Below are 21,779 nucleotides of genomic sequence, written 5' to 3' on the forward strand. Positions count from 1 at the left end.
ATTTAAAATTCTTAAAAACAATCTTGAGGATTTAGTATATCAAATTCTTTGTATTAAAGATAAAGAGGTATACGTGTTTAAGGTGCCAAATAAGCAGCAAAAAGACTTGGTTGAAAATATATCTTTTCCAGAAACTATATATCTAACCTTTACCTTTTATCATGCCAATAATAATATGGAAATTACTAGGGCTTTTTGGTTTATTTTTCTTGAGTAACTGGTTAAGTTTGATGAGGTGAACAAAAGGTATGATCTGTAGATTCAGATTGTTGTTTTAACACAGAAGCAGGCAGCAATAGCATAGACCTCCCCTTATTTTGGCTAGTTACTATCAATTAATGAATGACTTAAGTAGTAATGTTTTAGAAGCATTTTCCTACTGACTTGTATCTAAAATGATTAAATTGTCTGGAATAATTTTTATTACATCATACACTGAACATATTCGCTCATTTTCAAGATTTTAACAATATAGAAGTGTGGAGAATAGAGTATCTATCCTCATTTCCCTGTTTGTACATCTCTCCTTAGTAGGCATGATCATCATAAACAGTTTGGTGTTCATCTTTTCAGTCCTGTTTTGGTTTGGTGGGCTGAGCTGCAGTTGTTTTGACATAGATGTGTATTTTTTTAATTGCCAAATGTACTGGCCCCTTCTTCTTGGAAGTCTTTGACACTTTAAGCATATCCATCTTCTTGTAGTATTTTTATTTTCTTCCTTTGGGGTTCTGTCAACCCAGACTCTTTTAGATTTTCCTTGTGCCTTTCCAATTTCTTCTTCTTAGCTTTATTTTTAGGTTTCTCTTCTGTTCATCTCTTTGAAACTCTCCTCTCTTTCCTTTATAGACATTCCGTGGGCTGTTTTATTTGTTCCTTTGCCTTGAATGTCCTCCATGTTGTTGATTCTTCAGTCTGTATTTCTCGTCCATATCTCTCGAACTTTAGATCTATATATCCAACCATCATTCACACTTCTGTGTCTTAGTCCTAACAACTTCAGCTTATTCCAATCTGATGTTAACTTTTTAACTCCTAAATCTTTGCTTCTAGTTTTCCTCTTTCACAGTTTCTTAAGCTAGAAACTTGAACATCAGTACTGATTCCTTTCTCTCCTTTATCCCTAACATTTAAATCTCAAATACACACACACAGACACACACAGACACACACACACACACACACACACAGACACACACACACACACACACACACACATGGGTCCATTCCTTACCATTTTCTCTTGTTTTGAATATTGGTAACCGTTTCTTGAGTTCTAGCCTCCCATATGGGCTTTACTCTATACAAAGAGCAAGCTTTCTAAAGAACAGTCCAATTCACTTTCTTGTGTCTCTTTCATACTGTGGTTAGATGGGGATGGTGGTATATCACTCACCCTCACCGTTAGACCCTGTATTCTGCCTCAGTGCTTTATTGAGAGAAAAGTTTTAGTAGAGTGTGCTCCTTTTATCTGGCAAAGAGTTGACTAAGTTTCCTGGTTTCCTGTCCGAAGGAAGCTTTTTATCTCTTTGTATTTGCATGGGTATTTTAAAGTGGATATTGGGAAATGAAGCAGCCTTCATTAAATTTTTGCAATCATAATTGGAAGTCCACAGCTCAATTTAAGTTGGGGACTTCCTGTATTTGCCTAACGACATTCAGATAAGACAGGGGCCTATAAATGATGTAACAGGTAATAAAGCCAGGTTTCATCTCTGCAAGGAGGTATAATTTTAGCTTTGTTTTCCTGTCCCCTCTTCTTTTGTTTTTTGTTTTTTGTCAAATAACGGCTGAATTGAGGTATAATTCATATACCATACAATTCACCTATTTAGAGTGTACCATTCAGTAGTTTTTAGTATATTCACAGAAGTGTGAAGCCATAACCACAATGAATTTTAGAACATTCTATCACCCCAAAAAGAAAACGTGGACCCTTTAGCCATCACTTATGGATAGCCATAAATCTATCCATTTCACTCATCCCCGCCCACAACCCTAGTCAACAAATAATCTGCTTTCTATCTCTTTAGATTTGCCAGTTCTGGACATTTCCTATAAATGGAATCATACAATATGTGGTCCTTTATGAATGACTTCTTCCATTCAGCAGAATGTTTTCAAGGTTCATCTGTATTGTAGCATGTGTCAGTACTTCACTTCCTTGCTAAATAATAGTCCATTGTATGGATTCACCACATTTTATTCATCCATTTATCAGTTGATGTTCCTTTGGGTTATTTCCATTTCTTGGATCTCATGAATAATGCTGATAATGAACATTTGAGTTCAAGTTTTTCATGAACATATGTTTTCATTTCTCTTAAATATATACTTAAGAGTAGAATTGCTGGGTTATATAGGAACTATGTCTAACCTTTTGAAGAATGGCCAGATTTTTTTACAAGTGGCTGCACCATGGTACACTCCTACCACCATTATATAAGAATTCTAATTCCTCCACACACACCAACAGTTGTTATCATCTGTCTTTTTGATTCTAGCTATCCTCCTGAGTGTGAAAGGGAATCTCATTGTGGTTTTGATTTGCATTTCTGTGATGGTTAATGATATTGAGCTTCGTTTCATGTGATTATTGGCTATTTGTGTATGTTGGAAGAAATGTCCCTTGCTCAATTCATTATTTTTTTTGTTACTGAGTTCTTTATCTTAAATAGTTCTTTCTCAGATATATGATCTATAAATATTCTCTCCTGTTCAGTGGGTTGTCTTTTCACTGTGTTGATTGTAATCTTTGAAGCACATGTTTTTAATTTTGGTGAAGTCCAGTTTATCAGCTTTTTTTCTTTGGTTGCTTGTGTTTTTGGTGTCGTATCTATGACATCACTGCCAAACCAAGGTTACTAAGACTTGTGCCTGTGCTTTTTTTTAGGAATTTGCTATTTTTAGTTCTTACATTTAGGTCTTTGATTCATTTTGAGTTAATTTTCATATATGGTATGAAGTATGGCTCCAGATCCTTACTTTTTATGTGGATATTCAGTTGCCCCAGAACTGTTGGTTGAAAAGACTAATCTTTCCTCATCAAATTGTTTTGGAAGTCTTGTTGAAAATCAATTGACCATGTATGTATGGGTTTATTTCTGGACTCTCAGTTTAATTCCATTGATCTATGTCTATCCTGATGCCAGTATCACACTGTTTTGATTACTACAGCTTTCTAGTCAGCTTTGAAATCAGTTAAGTGTGACTCCTCCACCTTTGTTCTTTTTCAATACCTGTTTTTGGCTATTCTGGGTCCCTTGAAAAACCATATGAAATTTAAGATCACCTTGTCAATTTCTCCAAAGATGCCAGCGGGGATTTTGATAGCATTTTCATTGAATCTATAGAGCAGTTTGGGGACTGTTTCTATCTTAAAGGTATTAAGTCTTCTGATATATGTACATATGGATCATCTTCTCATTTATTTAGGTCTTTAATTTTTTCAGCAGTGTTTTGTAGTTTTCAGAGTGTAAGTTTTACACTTCTTCAAAAAAGTATGTTATTAAGTATTCTTTTGATGTTATTATAACATGATTGTCTTTTTAACTTTATTTTTGGGTTGATCATTCAAGTGTATAGAAATACAAATAATTTATGTATATTGATATTTTCCTGTATAATTGCCCTTCCAGGACATCCTAATACAATGTTAGAAGTGGTGAGAGGAGACATTCTTTTCTTGTTTCTGATCTTAGGGAGAAAGCATTCAGTCTTTAACCATTAAGGGTCATAATAGTTAAGGGTTGTTCATAGATATGTTTTATCAGGTTGAGAAAGTTCCCTCTATTCTTAGTTTGTTGAATGACTTTATTGTGAATAGGTGCTGAATGTCATCATACACTTTTTCTGAACCTTTTGATATGATCACGTGGCTTTTGCTCTAATTCTTAAAAGACATCTGTGGGGGTGGCATTTTGGGCCCCAGTGTTCTCAGGCTGCTGTGTTTGAGGTAGAGTGGCCACCCTGTCAGCGAGGGGTTGGTGGAGGAGGGAATCCCTAGTGATCTCCACTGCCCTTGCCAGGACTTTAGGCTACACAGATCAGAGCTGTGAAAATGAAAAATCCTAGTGGTCTGCCCTTCCAGTGCAATACCTACTATTATGTTCTGTTTCTACTCATAGCATTTCTTACTCCAACTGTGTGACTTTTCCACATAAGATAATTTCTCCAGTTCTCTGCAGACACCCAACTGGGTGTCCTACAATTTAATTCAGCTCTGACACAAACTACCCAGAGTTAGTAGATACCACAGATTAAGGGCTCAGTCCCATCTGCACTCAGTTCAGATGCCAATCATAAGTAATGGGTCCCCAGGTTACCTAACTTCCATCTGACATGGCTACAAATTAGGGGTTCCCATTGCTCTCTCCTCAGGTTTAGTAATTTGCTGTAATGGCTCACAGATCGAAGGGAAGTACTTTACTTACTATTACCAGTTTATTTATGAAGAACAGAAATAAGCAGCCGGATGAAGAGATTATATAGGGTAAGGTCCCAAAGTACTTTACTTACTATTACCAGTTTATTTATGAAGAACAGAAAGAAGCAGCCGGATGAAGAGATTATATAGCATAAGGTCCCAAAGAGTCTGCATAGAGTTTGGGGGTATTTCATACTCCTGGCACTCCAGTGATGTGTTCACTGATGTGGAAACTAATCAAATCTCATTGTTCAAGAGTTTTTATAGAACTTAAGCTCCAGTGGACCCTGTATGCCCACTTTCTAGAGTTTGAAGGGTAGGCCTGGAAATTCCAAATCCCTCATCACCAGTCCCATCCTGAGGTTATCCAGTGACCCCACCCTAAACCACCTCATTAGCATGAACTCTGATTGGATCCAAGAGCTTGTTATGAATAACAAAGGACATTGTTATGCTGGAAGTTCCAAGGATTTAGGAGCTCTGTGCCAAGAATTAGGGACAAAGACCAAATATCTTTCTTATTATGCCACAATACCATATAACTTGACTGTGAACTGGGGAAAGAGGGAGCCCTGTCTTTTTAACAGTGCCCTTTTGGACTGTGGAGTGGAGCTTTGGTCACACAGGGTGTGTTCCTACACCTAACATTTTCATGTAAGAGCAGCTTCACAGAACTCCTGCCCTCATTCTGGAAGTGGAACTTCTGTGCAGTCCCTGCTTTGTTTTTGATGAGAATTTATAATAAATGTGATCTACGTTTTGCCTTTACAAGCATGATTTCCCTTCACTTAACACATTCACATACTATACATTGTTTGCCTTACAATTTAGGGTATAATTTTTCCACAATTTGACTAGTGATGATAACTTGTTCTATGTCCCAGAGATACTGTCTGCTAGACAGACCTGACCAGACGTCAGTTCTGGGGCTGTTTGAAAGCTGATTTTTGTGGGGAGCCCCCAGTTCAGGGTCCATATCCCAGTCCCACTTTATCATAGGCTGAAGTATCACAGCCAGTTTTAATATACTGTGGCATATCCTGAGAACCTCCTTGATTTCTGGAGGCCTAGAACTTTCTTGCTTACTGATGAACACTATTCAGGGAAATTATCCCTTAGCTTAACCTAATTTTCCTGTTTGGTCCACTGCTTCCTTTATTTTGCTTCTTACCGAAATAAAGACTGTTTTAGGTTATTTAAAATCAACTAGAATTTGAAGGGTAGCCTCACTTGGGAAGGTTCCTAAGAGCTGACTGAAATCGTGTTCTAGTGAAGGTGAAAGATGTGTTTTTTTCCCTAATCCCTGATTTAAATACCTAAATAATAAAGATGGTGAGGTTAGAGTCTGTGAAAAAGAGTTGCTTCAATTAAATTTCCTAGTCTAAATTTCCTAGTCTTTTAAATGTGGGCAAAAACTGACTTTATCTCCCTCATACTACATAGAATATCTCTACATGATTATCTGGACCTTTGGGGATATGCATTTTTAGCAACGAAACCTAGGAATTTTATCCTTTTTTTTAATTAGTATTATTTTTTAGTTTAAAATTCTTTATTTAAATTCATTGTAGTTAACATCACCCAGTTACCCCATCCCTCCACCCACCTCCCCTCCAGCAACCCTCAGTTTGTTTCCTAGAGTTCAGCATCTCTTATGGTTTGCCTCTCTCTCTATTTTCATCTTATTTTATTGTTCCTTCCCTTTCCTTATGTTCATCTGTCTTGTTTCTTGAATTCCACATATGAGTGAAATCATATGGTATTTGTCTTTCTCTGACTGATTGATTTTGCTTAGCATAATACCCTTTAGTTCCGTCCACATCATTGCAAATGGCAAGATTTCATTCTTTTTGATGTCTTTTTTTGAAGAAAAAAAATCTCTGAATTCAAACTCCGTTTTGTGACAAGTCTGTAGTGTTCTATTCTGGGGTACTTTTTACTTTAAAAATGCTTAAAAATGTACTAGACTGCCTTATATATCACATTAGGGAGCTAGTTGTATTATGATTCCAAGTTCAGTAGGCCAAACTTTTCCATAGTATTGCCTTTCCAAAGATGATAGAGAATATCAAATATTTTATAAAAGTCCAAGAAAATCATGGCTTAATTTCTGTACCAACTTTTAACTAATATAAATCACTATCAAATTAAAATATTATGGGTACTTTTTTATTTTGCTTAAATTTGTTATTGTTTATATTTGTTTGGCTTATCATGACTTTTCCCTCATGTTTTGAAATGTTACTGTTTTCTAGATTTTTAAAAAACAAGATATATAAATGTCTTTTTTAGACTAAACTTCAGTGGCTCTGTGAGGAACTGAAAGAGAGAGAAAACCGAGAAAAAAATCTGCGGCACCAGCTGATACTGTGCAGACAACAGCTGAGGAATATGACAGAAAACAAGGAATCTGAGCTCCAGTGTCTCTTTGAACAGATAGAAAGACAGGAGCAGCTTCTGGAAGAAATACACCAGGAGAAAAGAGGTGTGTTAGCTCTTTGTACTCTTATTTTTCTTTGTTTGTATTTGTGGAATCCTCGGATTTGAAAGAAAAACCTGTTTCTCTTGTCTCTACTTTGAATTATTTCTGAATCCCTCTCCTTTCCTGTCTCTCATCTCCCTATCTTTCCTCATTTCTGGGTCCAGAAGAGAAAACTGTTCGCCCTGAGAGTTTTTCCTTCAGCTTGTGCATCTCTCCTGGGTAGATAGCCCTATGTCTGTTGCCATTTGCAGGTATTAATGTGTTCAGACGTTTGTGCTTCCCTGATAAAATGCTGAAGTTTATATTTTACTTCAGGAGAATATTCATTAATTTATTCAATAAATACTCTGTGCCTATTTTGTCTTGGGCACTATTAAAAGTGCTGAGGCTACATCATGAATAAAGCAAAAAAAAAAATCCTTATTTAGCTTAATTGTATAGAGTGGAGTGACAGATAATAAATATAATGCATAGGTAAATTGTTTAATATATTAGAAGATTATAAGCACAATTGTGCAAACAGTAGAGTAAGGAGTATGGGAGAGCAGGGGGCAGGGATTAATATGTTAAATATGTAGGCAGTACTTTAAAAGTTAGACAAGAACTTTGGAAAACTGCTTTTCTTTTTGGTTCTACTAGGGATACATCATGATGGGAAGAAGAAAAACAGCATTATGTATGGAAATCCTGTGTTTCTTATGTTGTGTTGGCCTTAGGTCTTTTCTTTATTGGTGAACTTTATTAAGAACCAGAAAGAGGCTTAATATAGTGTCCCACTAAAAAAAACAAAATATTAACATATGATAGCCCCCTAAAAATTTTTTTTGGTTTTTCATTTCAGTTATCAGGATTATTCCTTCTACAGGTACCAATTAAAAATTATTTTTGCTATATGCAGTGATTCTCAGTTTTGTCTTTTTTTTTTTTTTTTGGTGTCAGGACCACTTTACATTTGTAACATTTTTGAGAACTCAAAGAGCTTTAATCAATGTATGTTATATGCATTAATATCTACCGTATTAAAAATTAAATCTGAGCATTTAAAGATATTCATTCCTTTAAAATAATAATTACAAACATATTATGTTATTAACATAAAAATTAATGACCTTTCACTACTTCCAATACAAAAATATTGATGATGGCATTGTTTTGCACTTTTGTAAATCTCTTTCATTGTTGTCTTAAAAGAAGACAGCTGCATTTTTGTGTTTGCTTCTGTATTCTGTTGTTATATTCCATGCCTAAGCTCTGGAAAAACTGAACTGTGTTTATGAGAACTTGAGTGTGAAAGAGGCAAGTAATAGCTTCATATTATTAATAAGAGGTCTTGGATGATCCCCAAACCATCCATTGCAAACTGCTGCTATAGTACAATTGAAAAATGTGCTAGTAGGAAAAGTCAGAGGATGCCGATAGATAGATAGATAGAAATATATTTATATATTTTAAGGACAGTACAATAGAATCTAATTATGAACTTTATAGATAAAACATTGTATGATCTCTGTACATGTTATAGACTATTTACAAACACTAGATTGCAACCTGGTTTTTCTTTTAGTAAATATTATCACCCAGTAAATTATTTTTTTGTATAAGAATTAATGCAATAGTATATTATAAATACCTATAACCCTTAGGGGGACAAATCCAAAAGGAAAGAACCGAATATTTGTGCACTGAAATAATTATGTTTAAATGCCCAGCCTTTTCATAAAACCTCAGGAGATAAGTTTTAAAGTTTATGATTTCTCAAGGTGATTCTTTTATTTCTACTATGCAAACTTAATAAAAATTTATTGCTTATTTTGTATCCACAGAGCCTTGAATTCCTTTATGCATCTTAGAATCAGCTTGTCAGTTTTGTTTTTTTAAAGACTCTACTAGTGTTTTGGGGCGCCTGGGTCGCTCAGTCTTTAAGCGTCTGCCTTCAGCTTAGGTCATGATCCCAGGGTCCTGGGATCCAGCCCTGCTTCGGGGCTCCCTGCTCAGTGGGAAGCCTGCTTCTTCCTCTCCCACTTCCCCTGCTTGTATTCCCTCTCTCTCTCTCTCTCTCTCTCTCTCAAATAAATAAATAATCTTTAAAGAATCTACTAGTGTTTTAATAAGACTGTTAAATGTACACATTTAAGAATGGATATCTTGATATTAAATATTCCAATCCATGAACATGGTATATCTGTGCATTTATTTAGGTTTTTAACTTTTGTCATGGATATTTTATACTTTTCAGCAGACAGGTCTTGAACATTTTTTTCAGATTTATTCCTAATTTTTTTCTGATTTATGGTGTTATGTTAAATATTTTAAAAACATGAATTTCCAACATTCTTTTCTAGTATATAGAAGTATAATTGATTTTTTTGTGTGTATTAACCTTATATTCTTTAACTGTGTTAAGCTCATTTATTAGTTGTAGTAGCTGTTTGTTTTTGTTATCATTGTTTTTGATTTCTTAGCACTTAGAGTTTTCTTTATACATAATCATTTCACCTACAAATAAAGACAGTTTTTGCTTCTCCTGGTGGGTTTTCTCTTTTTTCTTTTCTTTTTCTTTCTTTCTTTCTTTCTTTTTTTCCTTTTTTTGTCTTAACTGGATTGGACCTCCAGTACATATTAAACTAACCTTATATTCCTGGGATCAACTCTACTTTGTCAAAATGTATTTTCCCATTTACGTATGGCTGGATTTGATTTATTAATAGTTAAGGTATTTTGCATCTGTTTTCATGAGGAATATTGTTCTGTAGCTTCTTGTAATGTCTTTATCTGATTTGAATGTTAATATAACAGTGACCTCTTAAAATAAGTTGTGTTTCCCTTTTACTTTTGGAAACATTTATATAAAGTGTGTTTTATTTCTTTTAAATGCATGATAGAATTCATTAATGAAGCGTCCTTGGCCTGTAGTTTTCATTTGGGTAAGGCTTTAAATTTCAAACTCAAATTCTTTAATAGCTGTATGGCTATTCAGAATTTCTCCTTCTTCTTGAGTCAGTTTTATTAATTGTGCCTTTCAACATATTTGCTCATTTCATCTAAATTGTCAAATTTGTTGGCTTAAAATTTCTCATTATATCCCTTTTTAAATTCTTTTAATTTCTGTAAGATCTGTACTGATGCTTCCTATTATATTCCTAATATTAGTAATTTTCTTTTATCCTTTATAAGTCTTGAGGGTTTTAATTTTATTAATATTTTCAAAGAAACAACATTTGAATTTAATTTCTATTTGTCTTTTTAATGTTGATCTCTACTTTTATTTTTAATTACCCTTATTTTACTTACTTTGTGTATCATTTGCTTTTTTCTCTGGATTCTTAGGTCAGAAGCCTTATTTTAATAACTTTCTTAATATTGTCATTAAAGTTCTAAATTTCTATCTTAGCAATACTTGAAATGTATTCCACAAATGTTTCAATATCATGTTTTCATTATCATTTAGTTTGAATGAGAAAATATTTCCCATGTGATTTCTTCTTTGACCTGTGGGTATTTTAGAAGAATACTACTTAGCTTCCAATTATGTGGAGAGTTTTCTGCATATTTTATTACTGATTTCTAACTTAATACCCTTGTGGTCATAGAATATACTTTCCATATTTTCTATCCTTTGAAATTTACCAGGACTTGTTTTATGGCCCCAAATGTGATCTGTCCTAGTGAATTTTCCATGTGTACTTAAAAGCAAGTTATGTTATGCATTTATTATGAAATATTTTATAAATATCAGTTATGTCAAATTCTTTCAAAATGTTTTCTGTCCTTAGTGATTTCTGTATCCCTACTGATTTTGTCTTTTTCTATCAATAACTGATAGAGCATGGTTACAATATCCAGCTATTTACTTTGATTGTGTACATGTTTGTCATTTTTTTTTTTTTTTTGGCTTTATATATTTTGAGGCTGTTATTAGATCTATTTTAGTTAGTATTGTGTAAATGTGTCTACTCTGAGCCTATTGTAATAGTCTCAATAAAAGCAAAAGAAGACAGGTATGGGTAGTGGCAACAAATGCAAAAGGTATTATGGAGGAATTAGTGCAAGATGGGGCAGTGTAGGTGATAGAACACATATAGGAGAATCTAAGGTCTCAGTGGTTTTGCCACTGGGAGAAATAAGGAAGTTGAGAAGTAGGGGCTGATTTGATGGCAGGGAAAGAGGAATCCTATTTTTTACCTATTCCTTAATGTCATGAAGGAAAAAAAGGTTTTGTTAACAAAGAAATGATATGGTAGTCTCTTGCCTTATGTATGTAAGATGTATTAGGTGTGTCTGTGATTCAGAAATAGTGCGGACTTAATATGAATAATGAAGACTAAGCAAAGGCTGTTACAGTTGGAGACATATAAACATATTTATTAGGAGGTAGAGTGAAATAAATATGTTACTAGAAATACAAGCAACATGTTCTGGTGAAATTGGGAGTATTGATTACTTGAGTAGAGGCCCATATGGGGAGGTTATTTGTAGGGCATGTCCTTTGATTTAGATCTTGAAGAATGTAGCAGGATTTCTATAAGAGAGAAGAGGAAGAAAGATTCTGTGCAGGATTTATCTGCATAGTGATCTCTTCTTGGGTACTTTAGCATTTGCTTACCATGGTGTATATATAGGAGAGGTGACAGGCAGCAAGACTGATGGTTAAATTTATATATTTCTGAAACATCAAAATGAATTGTTGTAGAAATTTATATTTAATTCCTTTCCTAATCTTAGAAACTTACCTGTTAAAACAAGGTTAACCTATTTATAAGGGAAATATGACAGAGAAACTTTCTATTCATTGCTGTTGCCATTCTCTGCACTAATATATTTAGTTTGATTTAATGTCATATTAACTAGCATGTGCCATATTAACTGAAACCCATGTACAAGGAGTTTATCAGTGAGTGCTGCCAGATTTGTTTATCTGAATTGTCTATGCTTCCTGGGCTATTCTAGGCATGTAGGTTTGGCTTGGAGTGTTCAAAAAGGAGAGGAACTTTAATGAGAAGTTAATGTCATGGCCCTCTTAGAAGTTCAGTAATTATTGACTTAGGAATTCATCACTGTTATGAATGGTAACAAAGACCAGAGTAAAGAGATGTGAACTGCAGCTGGGAGTCGTTAGGTATATTTTCACTTGTGTAGGTAGTTATTTTTAATAATTTCTTAATAAACCAACTGCTGTCTACCTTCTTAATATTCTGATAAGCCACTGCTCCTGTATGTGCCCTTATTTCTCTGTAAAAATACTTTGAAACTATGAGGTTTACTAAAAACTAACATTTTATGTGGAAATTGAAAGGATTCCCTTTTTCAAAGAGCTTCAGAAGGGGGGGCATTTGTATAGGATGATTTAAACTCATTCTTGCTATGCTAATGTGAAATGCATATGCATATGAAATGCTAATGATGATGAACAAATATAGCAGGTAATTTTAACATAGTTTTCCTTAAACTGAAATTACAAAGTTTTAGTTAAACAAGGGACCTGTCTTACTTTCCAGGCACTCTGTGGTTGTGACTATGACTATTTAGTGTACATAATTTTTCTTCTTGGCGTAATTAGAAAATGACATGGCCTGTGAAATTCTTTTCCCTTAAAGATGAAATTTGATTTTCTTATCCAGTTTCTAGTTTTGAGTAGTTGTTATATTCATTTGTCTTTGTTGGATTAGGTGGGCTCTTCCCCAAGCCCTACTACCCTGATAATATGATAGGTACAATGCCTAGAAAGATAGTTAATTCTCAGCAGCATGCACTCTAGATTCAGGCTTCCCTAATTTATCTCTTCCTGTCATATATCACTTATTGGGAATGTACATGCAAGGATGAAATAGGCCATTGTCAAGGCCTCTTTGTTAGGGAGTTACCTTTTCTGAATAAAAGGGAAAATACTAAAAGAATGTGGAAGAAGGGAAGTAGTTCTTCAGCCACTTCAGAAGGTAATATTTTTTGCAGCAGAAGAGTAATTGCTCAGATCATTTTTTTTTTTTTTTTTTTTTTTTTGGGTAGGAACTATGCCTTAGCCAAGAAGTAGGCAGTAGAGAAAAAGTAGATTAAAAAAAAACAAAAAACCCGGAAAAGCAAAAAACAATGTACTCTCTGTAACCAGAATAAGCTCTGCATAACCAAAAGGCAAATCAGCAAATGTTTGGCAGAAGTAAGTAATTTAATCAGAGTGGTTTACATTTTGTTTATGATACTCTGGGATTAGGTCACAATATTTGTCTTTCCTAATATTTCAGTTATGTATTACATTTTACAGTAGAAATATTTAAACCATTTATGTTTTTTTTTTCATTTCATGACAATATTTTCTAAGAGCCTCCTGATTCATTTAGGGGTGCTATAACATTGTTAGTAGTAATTCTAGCCCCATTTTGTACTATGATTTGAGTTAGCTCTCTAGTATAACATCTGAAAAAAATTTAAAAATACCTGAATACCAAAAAAGTAAACAGTATTAAAACTATGCGTATTTCTAAAATAGTTTCAGTCCTTGATAGTAAAGTGACTATAGCTTTTAGATTATAATTTCCTGTTTGCTATTGATGATAAACAAGCTTAAGCATGGTTATAAATGTTGAGTAGAAGGATTCAAGAATGGGAGAGGTTGAACAGGTAAAAGAAGGGTTAATTGGAATTGCAGGATCCCAGAAGGTATGAGAATGGATGGGGTCAAAAGTAATAGTGGAAAAATGAATCTTGGAAAGAATAAGGAAAAGAGTTTTGCTTTTCCTCCTTACCTTTTTAGCTCTTTGAATACACTACTATTTTTGGCAGTTTCACTTATCACAATAATTTATGTAGTGATTTCTTTATTTTGACTGTTCCTCAACATCTGTGATTGGCTTTAATTGATCTTTGCCTTGTCTATGCTCAATACCTGCTTAGAGAAAAGGACAGAAGGAATGAGAGGTAGCTACTGGATTTGCCATGTAAGTCTGAGAGACCTGTTTTAGTAGAAGTCTTGTGCATTTTAAGCCAGATTGTAGCGTGTTTCTCATGACTATATTTTTTGCAAGCTGCTTCCAAAGGTTAACACTTGTTATGTGAAGGATATCCAAGGCATAGAGCCAGCTTAGTGATGAAGCTTGTATACTGTACCCTCATTATTCTAACTTTATAGAATGTCTTTGAGGATGAGCATTTTTACTATGTAACAGAGATATGACTCAGTTTTTTTTCAGTTTTCTAAAATTGCTCTGCTGTTCAAGGCACTGACTCTAAAAACACTCTGCATTTTCATAGGTTCTCATTTACCTGGTTTGACTCTACCCTTGGTGTCTCAACTTTTAAAAAGTTTTTCCTTTGGTTTCACTATTCCTAGAGTTCTGAGAAAGTCCTTTCAGCTGATTTCTCTGTTTTTCCTTGCTCTTCGTCTGAATCTCTGTGCCAGTTCTGCAGTTGGTAGATGGGTGAACAGGATAATTTCTTAGAATTCATTTGTGGGACAGAAATAAGGGAGGGACTTGCAGACTAAGGCATCTTTCTTTCCTTCACTAGATATGGAGTTGCATGGTTTATATTTTGTGTATGACATTTTTTTATTTATTGGTTTAATTTTCCCACCACTCACACATTCATCTATTACTTAGTCCCACATCAAGGCATTTTTTTTTTGACTATTAGAAAGAGTATTTGACAATCATAGCATTTATATAAATACTAGTTATTGTTGTCTAACAACAAGGAGAACCAGTTTTTTTTCTATTTCATACTGAAGTGTAATTAAATTAATTTAGGGGATGACCTCTAAGTATAATATATTTATTTGGATTTTGGTTAATTTTAAAAAATCTGTTTAGGACTTTATTTTACATTGTTACCAGTTCAGAAGTTCAGTGATGTTGATTATTAGAGATAATGAAATACTATTTTTGATTGATAATTGAGGAAATTATTTAAACTCATTAAATTGTCATTTTTGTTTGATATGAAATTATACATCTCTTATTTTTGGGTTTTCTTCATAATTATTTTCAAAAACCAATTGAGAAATAGTTTTTTTTAAAAAAATTATGTCCACTATTTGACTCAAACTAGAATTTTGTTTTAATCTCCATCTGTGTTTTTGCTTATATATGTTTCATTATGATAATTTTATTTCTTTTTTAAAATAAGTGTATTTGTTTTATGTTTTATTTTATGATTTGAAATCCAGGTAAGTCAACAGGGATTGAAATTGTTTGTTGAATGTTTCTAGGGCCAGAATTAAATACATTAATGATATGCCTGGAGCTCCTGATACACAAATCTGTGCAGGTATCAACTTCAATTGAATATGAAATCAACATTCACATTGTTGGTAAATTGGCAACAGAAAGTTTGGCTAATTAGTCTTTAGTTAGCTATAAATATCTCTGCCCACCTGCCCCTTTATGTAATGAGCCTAAAGCTTATGCTCTTATTGGCTAAACTTAATTTTAGAGACAAACATTTTCAGTATCTCCAGTAATATGCTTAGTTGGTAATAGTTAAGTATTGACTGGATGGAGAGTTTCAGATATTTAAAATTTACATTTTTCCCCTTCTAAATTATTGGATATGTGTGTGTGTATTCTGGACTATGTTTTGGAAAATCCACAAATGTTAAATATATGATATGAATGAATTCTTAGATTTTCGTGTTTCATCCTCTGATAGATTATCTACATTATTTTCTGCTGTTTAATAGTACAACAAAGCTGGTCTACTTGAGTTTGAATCATGAGCATACTCAGGGAGAAGAGTAAGATAGAGGTACATGTGCTAAAATAGATTTGAATGAGTTCTTAAGTCAGTAAATAGCTTTATTGAATTCAAAGCTTATCCTTACTGTGTTTGAGTTCTTTTAAGCATTATATCTTTTAAGTGTTATATCTTTTCTATTTTGTTGCATACATAATAGTTATCGATTGTGGCAGGCAGAATAATAAAAACCCACCTTCTCAAAGATATCCACATCCTAGTTCCCAGAACCCGTTAATATCTTACATTCCATAGCAAAAGAGATTTTGTGGTTGTGGTTAAATTAAGGGTTTTGAGAAAGGGAGATCATCCTGGATTATGTGTTTAGGCCCAGTGTAATCATAAGAGTTCTTGAAAGTGAAAGAGGAAGCAGAAAAGGAAGTCAGAGTGATTCAGTGTTAGAAAGACTCAATTTACGGTTGATGGCCTTAAAGATGAGGGAGGAGGGTCATAAGCCAAGGAGTATGGGTGGCCTCTAAGAAGCTGGAAAAGGCAAGGAGAAGGATTCTTCCTTGGAACCTCTACAAAGCAATGCACCTCTGCTGACATGATTTTAGCACAGTGCGACCCATATCAGACTTCTAATCTACATAATGAATTTGCATTGTTTTAAGGCACTAAATTTATGGTAATTGGTTAACAGGATACATGGTAAACTAATACACCAATAAAATCATGAAATTAGAGATTTGTGGTAGTTTCTCTGACACTTTATTCACGGCCTATCAAGTAATTCTCAAGCCTGCTTAAACCTCTTTGGGTACATGTGTCCATCTTTGGATGTTTGTCAGAAAGTTAGGAATATACATATATTACTTTCAGTCTACTAAAATTAACTTTGAAATGCACTGAGGCCGTTCTTAAAATGTGTGAAATGTGGTATTTTCAAAATGAATATAATTTCCTTATACCTGTCTATACATATTTGGTCCTCTTCACTTAAATATAGCAAGAAAATTCAAAGAAATTACATTGGGTTGTGAATGAACATGAAATATAGATACTTATTGGCTTTGGCTGCTGGGGGGCCTTTGTTCATTATTATAGCCCTCCCCACCTTTACATTTTATTGTTCTTCCACTTTGGCTTAAAGTATAGTATTAACATATACATAGAAGAAAATTAAAAAATAAAATCACAAGACAAAAATACAGAGCAGAGAAACAGTGTCCCTGGCACCTGAAGTGAGTTATTGTAGTTTATCACTTCATTTACTTCCGAGTTTTCTGACATCTAAGAGGGATACTTGTTGGGTCACATGGTTCTTATCATCCTAGGTAAAGGGGGCACGGAAACTCCTATGAGAAACAAACTTATTCTGGAAACTGAATTCAAGGGGAATATATTATATTCATCTTTCTATAAGCAATGTAACAATGTCTCCGGTTATTGTTTAGATAGTAATAAGAGCTAACGTGCATTGCTGTGTGTCAGCTACTAAGTGCTATAAACAATTTATTATTTTGTTAATCCCCAAGTAGGTATTATTCAGATTTCAAAAGATAATGATTGGGGGTTTATTTCTTTGTAGCAATTCTTCAAAATGACTAGGGACACATTATGACTTTTGCAGTCCCCAGGCACCTAACCTTCAGGCCCCTTCCTCCATGAAATAATGAAAATTTGGATTATGGTGATATGAAGATGAATATAATCCAGGCTGGACTTATTATTATATATTAATTATTATATTCATTTTTTCTTCTAGCTTTATAATAAAATGAATACATTTCATTGGCCAGAGACACTGTGCTTGCAGTGCCTAGTGGAGAAGTTGGCCTCAGAAGAATACAGGCTGTGCTATAATGTCATATGGAGGATCTGACTTTACGGAGTAGGGGGTGAGGACAGGATTTCCTTAGAACGTGACGCATATGGGGATCCTGGGTCTGAGTAGGCAGCAGTCCGGTCCATACGGTTGGCGGTGTTGTCCCAGCAGAGGGAACAGTGTTTGTGAAGGGCTGAAGCGGGAAGGAACTTGGCTGGAGCCAATACTGATATAAGGAGATTGAATGTAAGCACAAAGACTTTAACTGACATAATGCTTTACAGATAGTAGACTTAATGAAATTACCTCTGTGCCTACAGTGGACTCAGTGTTCAGATGACTGGTGTCCTTTGGGTAGATAAAACTTTAATTTATCCTTGAATTCTTGACTAAGTATTTGAAGTTTGATTATTCTTTATTGTGGAGTTAGTTGGAATCCAAAATGCTTTAGATACCAGATATGGTTGCAGAGAATAAACATATGCATGTCATGATATTTAAAATGGAAATATTTTTAAATAGAGGCTGCCAACATATTGTATATAAAGCCTGTATTGCCTTATGGCTATGAAATTTGAAACTCCAAGGAAAATTTTCTTATTTTATTAATGTGAAAGATTTCCTGAGAGCATTTAAAACCTATTCTGACACTTATGATTTGGAAGAAAGATTACTTTCTCCCATTTACTTGTCCTCTGCAACTAGTGACTTTACACAGTTTTCCTTGGTTGTGTTTTGTGAATCTACTCCTCCCTCCACTTAGATGACCTCTATCTTACTTCGCTCTGTATTACTTCATCTTCAAGGATTGCAGAAGCTTCTTATTTGCAAGATCTTCTTAACCTTTAGTCTGTTTCACTGGTCTTTACCTATGAGACTGCCAGCTCCCAAGACAGATGACTTTCCCAGGCAGACACACTCCAGTGGATGTGTTCAAGTTCACACCATTCCCTGGGCCCAAGCCATCCTTCATCCATTTCTCTATTTAATAAATAGATTTGGTAAGGATGACATCTTTTATAAATAACCTTGAATGTGCTCAGAGTAATACAAAAAAGTAAATCATTCTCAAACTTTGGTTTTGTATTTTTATAATAAATTACTTGCAACACACCCCAGAATTGACCTCCATTCAGTAGTGTTTCATTGGCGAACACACACACATGTGCGTGCACATACAACTGCTGTTCTAATCAGTTCTGCCTAATGAATCTTCATTAAACACAGCTTTGAGCATGAGATCCTCAGCTCAGAAACCTTCGGTGGCTTTCTCACTGCTGAACAAATAAAAGTTCAAACTCCTATAGGAGTCTTACCATTTTCCCCTCTTTTATGAAAACTCTACCCTTGTTATTAACCCTTGCTAGCAGACATTTTTCCTTTTACCACCCCATTACTATTAAAACTTTTGGATACAGTTACATGACATTTTACATATATGGCTTTTTATTCTGGGTATCTACATGTGTATTTTTTCATATTAAGTTTTAATCTCATTTATAGACGCTTGTCTTTCCATTGCATCTTGTACCAGTTTTTAATATTTAAACAGGAAATAAACATAATTATTGGATGTTTGGGTAGGAGTGCTGGTGGGTGGATGGATGAATGGGTGGACAGATAAATGGATAGCACAGATTTAGCCTCCTACCTCTTTATCCCATTTATTATGGTATCATCATCAGAAATCATACTCCCAACAATATATACTCTAGATACTTAGGTCTGTTTTACCAATCAAAAAGGAAACAAACATCAATATTGATTTATTCTTCTGCTTCAGGACACAGGAATAAACATGAGGTATTAGACAACAACTCAGAATTACCCCCAAACTATGCTGATGATGTCCTTTATTAGCTTAGCTGTCTTCACTAAATCTTTTGAAACTAGGATAATTGGCAGTAAGAGAATCCTCCTCCTATCTTCCTAATAGTATTTGGGAAGACTTTGACATACATATTCTCCTTTCTAGATTTGATGACAATTCATCACATCAGCAGTGAGAGATTCCAGATTTGATTTCCTATTGAGACTATTGAACTTATACTCTAGTATTTAAAGTTCACTTCTTAATGATGTCACACTTTGAAAAGATTCCTCTTCACAGTTCCTTTCCTGCAGGTGATGTTAAATCTTTATGTTCAACTATTCACTCTCAGCGTCTTTGAGATGTCCTTTAGGGGGAATGAAGGAAGCGATTTCTTGAGGGCTTGCTGTATTCAGGTTTTATATGTATTTTCTCATTTAACCCTTAAAACAACCTTGGGCAATTATGAATCCCATTTTACAGTCAGGCAGCTGAGTCTGGGATGCAAGGAAGGGTAGGTTTTCTTCTCACAAGGTGGGACAGTGAATTATAGATGGGAGAGATCTTTGTGAAACTCCGTTATGTGTTTCTATTGTCATATCACCTATCAGAATGAACCAGTGCTACTCAGTCAAGCTCAGTAGACCTTGCAAATTGGAAAGAACCCATCCTTCCCCACTCTGTTGGGCTTTTTTCTCTAAAGTTGTAAAGAGATCAGGTTTTTGTTAAGAATGTTAGAAATAAAATTGCCCTGTCTAAACCTCCACTCTTTTTGGCTACTAGTTTAGTTGTTAATTAATGAAACTAATTCTAATATTATGGTATAGGACCTTTCTCTCCCATAACCAAGAAACTAATATCAAACCTTTTCTTATGTGTGCTGCTACCATGAATGTGATATCTATTTCCTAATCAGTTACCCAAGACCACATCTTTCTGTTGTGGTTTTAAAATTCAGAGTGATTAAAGGGCACGATAGTTTTCAGAGCAGCCAATGAGTTTTCATCTCTATGGAGCTTGAGCTCCATGGAACAAGTGTTTCCAAGACCTCCTCTGACTTCTGCTTTTATGGTCATGAGAAATTTGGCTCCCTTCAAAGCTTTCAGAGTTCACTGGAGTCAGGACTGGTGGATTTCCATTTTGTGATCTATGGTTTCTTACTCCATCCCCCCCCCCCCCCCCCCCGCTTTTAACACAGCCTTATCTGCCACAAGAACCTCAGCTGCATCTGGCAGTGTTTTAGCAATTACCCTCAGGTTTCACAGTTCTCTACCTTCTTCTGTTCTGAATGGAGAATGACTCAACATAGCTTAACAAAGAAGCACTTTCTTTTTTTTTTTTTTAATTTTTTTATTGTTATGTTAATCACCATATATTACAACATTAGTTTTTGGTGCAGTGTTCCATGATTCGTTGTTTGTTCATAACACCCAGTGCTCCATGCAGAACGTGCCCTCCTCAATACCCATCACCAGGCTAACCCATCCCCCTACCCCCTCCCCTCTAGAACCCTCAGTTTGTTTTCAGAGTCCATCATCTCTCATGGTTCGTCTCCCCCTCTGACATACTCCCCTTTTCTTCCTCTCCTGTTATCTTCTTCTTTTTCTTTTTTCTTAAAATATATTGCGTTATTTGTTTCAGAAGTACAGATCTGTGATTCAACAGTCTTGCACAATTCACAGCACTCACCGTAGCACATACCCTCCCCAATGTCTATCACCCAGCCTCCCCATCCCTCCCACCCCCAACCACTCCAGTAACACTCAGTTTGTTTCCTGAGATTAAGAATTCCTCATATCAGTGAGGTCATGTGATACATGTCTTTCTCTGATTGACTTGTTTCACTCAGCATAACACCCTCCAGTTCCATCCACGTCGTTGCAAATGGCAAGATCTCATTCCTTTTGATGGCTGCATAATATTCCATTGTGTATATATACCACAGCTTAACAAAGAAGCACTTTCATCTGGAGAAAAGAGATGAAAACTGCAGCTGGAAGGATTTAGCTAAGATGTAAGAATACGTTGAAACTAGGAGGTTCCTAGAACTAAAATATCTATGGCAGTTGGACATAGATATTTATAGGACAGGAAGGAGTCCTGTCTTCAAAGATCTTCAGAGGGAGAGACATCTGTGTAGTATGACTTAGTTGCAATGAAGTGCTAATGATTATGAACAAATATAGGAGTTAATTTTCTTATTCCTCTTTAACCGAAATTGTGAACTCTCATTTAAATAAGGGACTGCTCTTGCTTTCCAGGCACTTTGTGGCTCTGGTTATTTAATATGAACACTCTGCGGAGGTATGTATCTAAGTAACACGGTCTCTTGTTCCTCCATATCAGTGAAGTCTCTGATGGGTTTTCTTTAGTATTTGTATCTTTGTTCATGGTGAGGTTAGAAAGTTTTTTAGGACAGTACAGGGAAGAGAAAATGGCTGCTATGTGTAATACAACTTTGCAGGTACTCTCTAAACACATAAATTCTTATAATAATTTATTAAATATGTTAATTAGAATGGGGTTCATGAAGGGAAAAGAGGGAAATGCAATTTCAATGAAATGCTCGATTTCC

General features: G+C 34.8%; 1 protein-coding gene across 12 annotated transcripts in view; it reads left to right on the plus strand.

The window, feature by feature from the left end:
- CEP128 (centrosomal protein 128) overlaps positions 1 to 21,779 on the plus strand; it is a 393,596-nt gene that overhangs the window by 168,640 nt on the left and 203,177 nt on the right. For 11 of the 12 annotated variants that reach the window (XR_003516054.2, XR_003516053.2, XM_027572708.2 and 8 more), the window contains one exon: positions 6,716 to 6,908. Coding sequence is in view for 10 of the 12 variants with exons in the window: in XM_027572708.2 (XP_027428509.2) it covers positions 6,716 to 6,908 (193 nt within the window). In the remaining 2 variants the exon portion in view is untranslated. Of the gene's footprint in view, positions 1 to 6,715; positions 6,909 to 17,334; positions 17,453 to 21,779 lie in introns of those variants that run through there. The other variant, XM_027572716.2, reaches the window with a different exon arrangement.

The sequence above is a fragment of the Zalophus californianus genome, chromosome 6, assembly GCF_009762305.2.
Source record: "Zalophus californianus isolate mZalCal1 chromosome 6, mZalCal1.pri.v2, whole genome shotgun sequence".
Taxonomy (NCBI): domain Eukaryota; kingdom Metazoa; phylum Chordata; class Mammalia; order Carnivora; family Otariidae; genus Zalophus; species Zalophus californianus.